We start from the raw sequence: 7,505 nt of genomic DNA, 5'->3' as shown, positions 1-7,505 counted from the left end.
GAGGTCTTTTACGCAAAAAATTTCAAGATCAATTTATAGCTTTGTAGGAATTTTACAAAAACGTTTTTCAGCGTCGAATTCGGGACAAAAACGAAAATGAATTTCTCCCGTTTTTTTCTTAAAATCATTAAGATTTTCTCAAAAACCGATCACAAACCTAAAAGTTTTTAAGAAAAAACGCTCTCGTCTCGAAAGGCTTTAATAAATGACTCATTAACCACTGAGTTATAACTCAATAGCTCAACTCAACAGTGTTACCCAGGCCTACACTGCACAGCTATATATATTGCGCTTCCATTCGAATTTGCCATCCGATTTCTCCGCTCACATAAAATAATTTCACTCGATCGCTTCCGATATTTGTACTCAAGAACATCTTCTCACCTTAATCGAACGGCTGTAACATATTGGCAATACACGCTCCAACTTAGATGTTGATTCTTATTTTGTCCAGAGGAGCCCCCCACTAAAGACGATTCACCAGTTTCTCCTACAAGCGCGAACAGCGTCCTTCAGTTCAATCAATGGCTTGTTCTCGTTGGTTTTCTTCCCAGAAGAGAAATCAACGCAATACGCCATATACAGTTCAGTTCGTGAAAATTCTGCAAACAACTCGTTGATATCTTGTTCGATTATTCTGCAGCTTTCCTTGAAAATCAATTGAAGCGAGTTGGGAAACTTGTCGACAATCCCCTTTATGTCCTGTTTAGTTAAGTAGTATGCTACGGGGTTTATGGGAACATTCATCCAATATCGCTCAAATGGGTGGAAATGTTCGGGGTACTTCCCATGGGGCTTGGCATTTGACGGAATCTGCACCTTTTCCGATGTCCTTCGCAGTAAAATCCTATTTTTTTCAAATTGCTTTTGCTGGCTCTGGTGCCAATTGTATAAAAATACCTTCACATCGGTGGTTTTCAGGGTGACTTTCCTTTGGGACTCCAAATACCTTCTCACTGAACCATCATCCTCCTGTTCGTCCACTATTTTCACTGGTACAGGTTGCTTATTTTTTTTCCCTAAATAAATGCTCGCGTTATACAGGTACATCGGCTCTTCGATATGGAAATCTTCATTGGCTCCCCCGTTTCTGATCTGGCGCGTTCCAAGCAATTTCAAATACTTGTTAGGACGCAGGAGAAAATCTAGCGAATCATGCAGAAAGGTCTCATCCAAACTGGGCAGCTCTAGATTTAACTTCAGCTGAGCGGAGTAGGTTAAAAATGGGGTCAATGAAGGTTCAAACTTAACTCCTTCTTCCTCATCATCGTCCTCATCTTCCAGCACCTTCTCCAGAACCTGCAAATAGTCCTGAACTTCCCTGTGGATTTTTCTATGGCTTCCCGAATACTTCACACCCTGAATTCTGAGGTATCTGAGATACAGATCGCTGTCGCATTTACCGTCTTCTCTTAGAGCCGTTGGCATGTGGTATTTCTTCACGAGAGCGGTGCGATCTGCTATAAATTGCAGCCACTTTTCCAAATTAAACATCCTTGACCCCACATTGCTGTTGGTTAAAATGTCCGCATATTCCGATAGATGTTGTTCCGTTACGCCGTCCAAGCCAAAGAGCAGCTTCAAAGCGACTAGCAGGAAGCTCATTGCGCGCCCTTCGTAGTTGGGTACTGCTTTAGATCGTTCAGTATAGGCCATTTCAGGGGCGGTTGTAGCGATTAGCTTTTCTGCGCATTCGAAAACGGCCTCTGGAAGATTCAATTCTGTGCAATATCTGGAGCAGAGCATCCTCAAATCCGGCGTGCTGATGTATTTGTATACACCCAGAAACCGAACGAGTTCGGCAGTGCGCTTTCGAAATGAACCATTCGATAACAGTTTTTGATTTTTATGCGGCAGATTGATGGCCTTTTCGGGAGTGTTTTCGTCAAAAAAGTGACGAAAGCATTCGAAACTCACATGCCCTTCTCTGATGAACCTTAGCAAATCGCCCAGCTGCACAGAGTCTTGTACTATCAGCAGCCCAATATACAGGATGTTATATAAGGTGTGTGCGGACAGTTTGACTGGACTAGTCCTGAATCGCGAACTGCAGCTCTTGAAATCGATTTTATGACACTCCAAGTCGCCGTCTATATCGAGCTGATGCTCCTTTCGGTGCCTTTTCGACATCAACCGATTCAGCTCTTTTATACTCGACTTGTTGTATTGAATCTCTTCGTTATCGGATTTTTCTGATCCGCTTGCCAAATCAGATAGAGAATTCATCAGGGTGCTGTCCTGGAAAAAATAGCCCAGTTACAGCAACAAATCTTTCGACTTCTCTAGAATTTCCACCAACCTGTGTTAGGCTTTGCGACTGAGACAATTGTTCATATTCGCTTTTCAAAAGAGCCCGCTTTTTGGCGGCTCTCACCCGCCGCTCACTTATCGAGCCGGTAGTTGATGACGGCCTACTTCTAGATCTTTTCCGCTTTTTCCTATTGTAGAGTATGGCAATGTCCTTCTGCGAGCCTACAAAACGCGTGTTCTAAGTATACATATAACTTAACTAGCTGTAAAACTCATTTTTAATAAAAGAGCCAAGCGGGCTAGTGAAACGTTAGTAGCAAAAGTCCTAAAATAAATGTAGCAATAAAGTTCAAATACCTACCTAAAACGGATACTTTGGGTAACTTGTTGCTTTTGACATCAAACACCTCACATTGATGCAGGTACTTCATCCACAGCAAACGGACGACGCTCTTCAACTGTGGATCGGCACCCAAAGCCAACAATTCGTTCGTTAGGCCTTTCAAGACAATGTTGTAGCACTCCCAACTAGTCAGCTGTTGGTCCTGCTTCTCGTCGCGCGTTTTCTACAATAATGCAACCGTGTTTCCCTGGACTGAAATATGCAACAAGCTGGGGCTCACCTGTATTTTCTTAGCAGCTGTAACGCTGTAGCCCGTATGTTCAAACACATGTTCCTGAACTTGTTGGGACTGTGTCTGGCACTCGTTGCAGTAGAAGTGGCCGGATTCTTTGTGGAAGTTGGTTCCTCCACACACATCGCATTCTAATCCGGCCTCTTCCATTATGATGGTGTGTAGTAGGGCTCCAGTGCAGTCAAAACCCTAATACTTTGACAGGTGGTTTCATAAAGTTCAAAGGATCAATGGAGCATTAAAAGCAGTCACTTTTTTCCCAATTTTAATCACCATCACTTTTTGCTCCCTTTATCGTGTTGTTTCATGGAAAAGTAATGTGATTCACCGAATAAAAATTGAGGCGACAATGCCCGATTTATTAAGGTTACAGTGTAGACTTTTAGGTTAAATTCTACGGTTCTTTGCTGCCGCTTTCGAAGTCCTTGGCCTGGCAACGCTGCAAGCTTTTATCCAAGAACCTAACCTCACTAAATTAGTGTAATCAAGCTCAAGTTTGTTGACTCAGGTCTATAGAAAAATAAAAGTTTGCAAATTTGCAAACATCATGGACATCAAGACGTTGTTGAAGCAGGCGAGAGCAGCACTGAAAGCCAAAGATTTTGCTGCCGCCCTTAAAGTTTCCAAGGTATGTGCCTTGGGGATCTTCTCGAAACGTTTGAAGCTCCGCAGAACAACAATTAGCGCTAAATTGCGCCTTCCCCTTTCAGTCGATCGTCAAGCAAGACAAGAACAGCTACATGGGGCTGGTGTTTCTAGGGCTAGCGCTCCAAGAAGTTGGCCCGACGCATCAGGCGCTGAAGGCCTTTCAGAAGGCAATCGATCTGGACGCTGCCAATCCGTTGGCTTGGCAAGGCCTGGTCAGCTACCATGAAAAGCTCAACAGCGACAGCTCTCAAACCGAGTTGCTCAAGTTGTACCAGGCCTATTTGGCAATTGAAACGTAGGCTTTAGGGCGGTGGAAGTAGCTCGGCGATTAATTGATGTGTTCCAGCAATGAGGCCAAGCTTCTTGAGTATGCTAAAAGACTGTCAGGGCTGAACGGCCAGGGAGATGCTCTGGAAACTTGCAAGGTGTTGTTGAGTACAGCCAACAAATGCTCGACTGAGGCTCGAGTGGAGATTGCCAAACTCGTGGCACATCATTTGGAGTCGGGGGTTGAAACTAAACTTCTGGATCTGGTAGTAAATCCGCTTGGAATCGGTCTGGAACAAAATGCAGTTAACCTCTTACAGTATGAAGCCTGCCTGGAACTGCTACTGCCGTCCGCCGCAGTGTCCGAGGGGTTCTACTCCAGCTATATCACTGTGCTGAACAAGAGTCGGCAAATGCTTCGGGTTTTAGATCATTCGCAGAAAATGCATGAACTCTTTCCATCCAGTGTGGTCGCCCTCAGTTGGATCTGCAAAGTGTTCAATGAAATGTCCATCGAGGAAAACTCTGAGGTGGACTCAATTACGCCAAAAATTGGCGGCTTTACCGCCAAACTCCTCAATCTCGAACCTGCCAACGCTATGGCTTTATTCACGCAAGCTGTTCTCCTCTTCAGGGACCGCAATGTTTTCGAAGCTCGAGAAAAGCTGCTGCTTGGTTAGTTGCCAGTGGTTTGGATAGAAGCTTTGAAACAGTCAGGAAAGTATATACATTTGAAACTAATGCCGCAATTTCAGTAACCAAGCAAAGGCAGGGGTTGGTTTATGCCTGGGTGTTACTCACGGACGTTCTGATCCGGCTGCGTTTGAGCAGCGAGGCTTTGGCATCTCTAGCCAGAAGCCAAAAGCTGGTGCGTTCCTTAACCAACCCTGTTTTGCTTCATAAGGTCCGGATTCAACATCTGGAAATTCTGTCGTTATCAGACAACGTGGATGATTGGCAAAAGTGCCTGGATATTGCTGCGGAGGTTGGTCGTTGTCTTTGGAATGGCTCTGTGTTACAGCGCAACTCTCTGTTTCAGGATGTGGATCAGAATCAGTGCCTAGGACCTCTGATAAGAGCTAGTGTCAATTTGCAGGAGTTTTCCCTAGCAGAGAACCACATTTCCGCTCTAGAGTCGCTTAAACCCGAAGCGGCCCACGCTTTCAAGATCCGTCTGTATAGAAAACAGGGCAAATATACAGCAGCGCAGCAGCTAATTGAAGAATTCACTTGCAACTCCACTGACTGGTGGATCGAAGTGGGCCTACTCCACTGGGAAATGGGGCAATTTTCCAAGTGCCTTGACCCATTTTTAAAGGTGCCTTAGATCACATTCGCTGAATGGCGCAATAGTCCATTGATTTTCAGGCAGCCAAATGCGATCCCAGCAATTTCGCGTGCTTTGTCCATTTGGGCCAATACTACAATAGAGTGGGCCACTTGGACAAGGCAAGGCGCTGCTATGAAAAGGCGTTCAAACTCAATCCCGCCTCCCCGGAGGCGGGCAGTGAATTGAGCAAAGTTTACCGAAAGCTGAAGAATTGGGTAGCACTCACTCATCACTCCCCTGCTTCTTGCGCTCACAAATTGCTGTTTTAGGAGTCCAACTTGTCCTTGCTGCTCAATTTAACCGAGGGCTTAGTGGATAGCGCAAATGTGTGGGCCTGGCTGCAACTGGGTTTGACCTACTTGGAACAAGGAAATCCCGTCAATGCTTTGGAGTATCTCAGAATCGTTATCCGAATTGACCCGGAAAACACGTAAGAAGCTGCCCCCGTTAATGGTGATTCCAGCTTGACACTTCCAAACCTTTAGAAATTGCTGGGAGTCTTTGGGCGACGCCTATTTTGCAAAGGGCGCCTTCACCTCGGCCTTAAAGTGCTACCAAAAAGCCTTGGACCTATCGGAGTTTTCCCTCTACTCGGCTTTGCAAGTGGCCTACATCAAAAAGGTTTTCCTTTGCTGATTGCTTTTTAAGTTGTTTTTTCAGTTCCTTCTTCTCTGCAGGTTTTGGGCGACTATGTGGAGGCTCAGGCCGACTTTGAGGCCATCCTCACGCGCAGCAACCAGTACGTGCCCGCGCTTAAAGGCCTTAGCGAAACTTGCCTTTGCCAGGCGAGAGAATGTTTGAAAAACCAACGACTTGGTGCTGCTAGGGATTTTGTGCAGGATGCGGTCAATAAGGTGACTTTGTGAGTATTTCTGCTGGTTCCAGGGAAGGACAGGGAGTCGAAAAGCCATATGAGTTTGCTTTATCAGCTGTATTCAAGAAACGCCTCGGGAGATTAAGTTTGGCTTTAAAAAATCAACACTGTAGTTTCTTAACGAAGCAAATGCACTAATATGGTTTTTCGGATTCGCTTGCAAAAATTCCAAGAATGGGGCTGTTTAGGGCCATAACACAAAGAAGCGAGCTGACTTGCCTGTGGAAGCTGCTGGCGGACTGTGTGATGTTTGTGGCCCAACTTCCAGAAAAATACTCCTGCCTCAAGTTGCCCCACTTGCCTGCTTCGGGCAGCCCGCAGAAATCAGCGATCCTGGAGCAAACCGAGCTGTTTGAATGGGCGACGAAGTGAGTCGCAAAAACCGCTTGAACTCGTCCTCATAACGCAAACTGTTGCAGGTTCTACTGTAAAGCCGTGAGTTCAGCCGAAGACAATCCGTTTCTGTGGCACGACTTGGGCACTTGCTACCTGCAGTATGCGTGCAATCACAACGACCCAGTGAAGAAGAACGAACTTCTCAACAACGCCATTAGCATTGCCCAGCATTGCACCTCCCTGAATCCTGAGTATTGGCAGCATTGGAACCTTCTAGGCGTCGCGGCGGTTCTTAGAGGTGCCAGCAATGCCTTAGAGAAGTTCAGTTGTTGATGAGTTTCGTTTCAGAGCCCCCCAATTACGCGCTGGCACAACACAGCTTTATCAAGGCTGTGATAGCGGAGAGCAACAGTGCTGTCGCTTGGACCAACTTGGGAATCCTGTACCTGCGGATGGAGGATCTGGAGCTGGCCAATAAGGCTTTCGGAGAAGGCCAGCGATCGGATCCCAACTACGTCAACTGCTGGATTGGCCAAGTAAAGTGAGTGTGGGGTTGCAGGTGGCTTATAGTGCTGTTAGGCGATTATTGCAGAARCGATGGRGCATAGCGACGCAATGGGGCTGTTCAGGCACAGCACTCAGCTGCAGCAGCATCAGGAGGGGAGTCTTGGGTATGGGCATTGSGTGTGCGACTCCTTGATCAACCGCAAATGCAACGACAAGTCCTGGGAGTACAACATCAACAACATGCACGCCATCCCGGCGGCCTTTGATAATGTSCTGTGGTTCACTGGTAAGTTGATGATTCAAAGACAAGGTCTGTACCATTCTCTATTGATTCAATAAATTAACTAAGTCTAGAGTCCGCGCGCGGAGGTTATCCAGGGTTTTTGGCGCATTCGGGGTATAGCGCCTGGCACTGCTCTATTGAGGTGATCGTGATGTTCGGCCGCAGTCTTTGGTATGAAACGTCCCTGAAATCGGGTGATTTTTAATGGAAATTCTTGGTCGAAAATCCGCACATACCCCATAATCCAAATCGAAATCAATTCCTGGGCTTCAGTCATTTATTGTCTCTATTTATCAATTAAAATACGTTTCGGTGTTTTCCACCATCATCAGTTTCTATGTGTAGCGTTGTTGCTGCTTTAAGCCTTGGCATGCA

General features: G+C 46.0%; 3 protein-coding genes across 5 annotated transcripts in view; 1 reads left to right on the top strand and 2 right to left on the bottom strand.

The window, feature by feature from the left end:
* Window positions 1-183: 183 nt before the first annotated feature.
* Window positions 184-3,289, bottom strand: LOC109542022 (TATA box-binding protein-associated factor RNA polymerase I subunit B). Its single transcript, XM_048662009.1, has 4 exons — window positions 2,874-3,289; window positions 2,612-2,816; window positions 2,300-2,472; window positions 184-2,238 (listed from the first exon to the last, which is right to left on the bottom strand). Exons 1-4 carry the CDS (start codon window positions 3,033-3,035, stop codon window positions 478-480), a joined length of 2,301 nt encoding a protein of 766 aa, XP_048517966.1. The 5' UTR covers window positions 3,036-3,289; the 3' UTR covers window positions 184-477.
* Window positions 3,290-3,327: 38 nt separating this feature from the next.
* The window catches only part of LOC109542019 (tetratricopeptide repeat protein 37), an 8,196-nt gene continuing 4,018 nt past the window's right edge, over window positions 3,328-7,505 (top strand). For 2 of the 3 annotated variants that reach the window (XR_002172392.2, XM_019911046.2), the window contains exons 1-14: window positions 3,329-3,513; window positions 3,596-3,828; window positions 3,880-4,066; window positions 4,121-4,475; window positions 4,556-4,785; window positions 4,840-5,118; window positions 5,169-5,345; window positions 5,400-5,560; window positions 5,616-5,751; window positions 5,808-5,992; window positions 6,193-6,372; window positions 6,424-6,638; window positions 6,689-6,876; window positions 6,920-7,133. Coding sequence is in view for 1 of the 3 variants with exons in the window: in XM_019911046.2 (XP_019766605.2) it covers window positions 3,433-3,513; window positions 3,596-3,828; window positions 3,880-4,066; window positions 4,121-4,475; window positions 4,556-4,785; window positions 4,840-5,118; window positions 5,169-5,345; window positions 5,400-5,560; window positions 5,616-5,751; window positions 5,808-5,992; window positions 6,193-6,372; window positions 6,424-6,638; window positions 6,689-6,876; window positions 6,920-7,133 (2,821 nt within the window). In the remaining 2 variants the exon portion in view is untranslated. Of the gene's footprint in view, window positions 3,514-3,595; window positions 3,829-3,879; window positions 4,067-4,120; window positions 4,476-4,555; window positions 4,786-4,839; window positions 5,119-5,168; window positions 5,346-5,399; window positions 5,561-5,615; window positions 5,752-5,807; window positions 5,993-6,192; window positions 6,373-6,423; window positions 6,639-6,688; window positions 6,877-6,919; window positions 7,134-7,505 lie in introns of all 3 variants that reach the window. The other variant, XR_007280525.1, reaches the window with a different exon arrangement.
* LOC109542025 overlaps window positions 7,159-7,505 on the bottom strand; it is a 1,649-nt gene continuing 1,302 nt past the window's right edge. Inside the window, exon 7 of the mRNA XM_048662023.1 lies at window positions 7,159-7,314. Coding sequence (XP_048517980.1) covers window positions 7,218-7,314 — 97 coding nt within the window. The 3' untranslated portion in view covers window positions 7,159-7,217. The remainder of the gene's footprint in view (window positions 7,315-7,505) is intronic.

The sequence above is a fragment of the Dendroctonus ponderosae genome, unplaced genomic scaffold (assembly GCF_020466585.1).
Source record: "Dendroctonus ponderosae isolate FM_Combo_2020 unplaced genomic scaffold, Dpon_F_20191213v2 Dpon_F_20191213_10, whole genome shotgun sequence".
Taxonomy (NCBI): domain Eukaryota; kingdom Metazoa; phylum Arthropoda; class Insecta; order Coleoptera; family Curculionidae; genus Dendroctonus; species Dendroctonus ponderosae.
This window is presented reverse-complemented; position numbering and strand designations above follow the sequence as displayed.

Bases quoted from the DNA above. Each gene is read 5' to 3' on its own strand.
- LOC109542022 (XM_048662009.1), bottom strand. From the start codon at position 3,035: ATGGAAGAGGCCGGATTAGAATGCGATGTGTGTGGAGGAACCAACTTC. The intron at 2,473-2,611 runs GTAGGTATTTGA...CGCGTTTTGTAG, and splicing joins ACCCAAAGTATCCGTTTTAG to GCTCGCAGAAGGACATTGCC. The intron at 2,239-2,299 runs GTTGGTGGAAAT...TATTTTTTCCAG, and splicing joins AGTCGCAAAGCCTAACACAG to GACAGCACCCTGATGAATTC.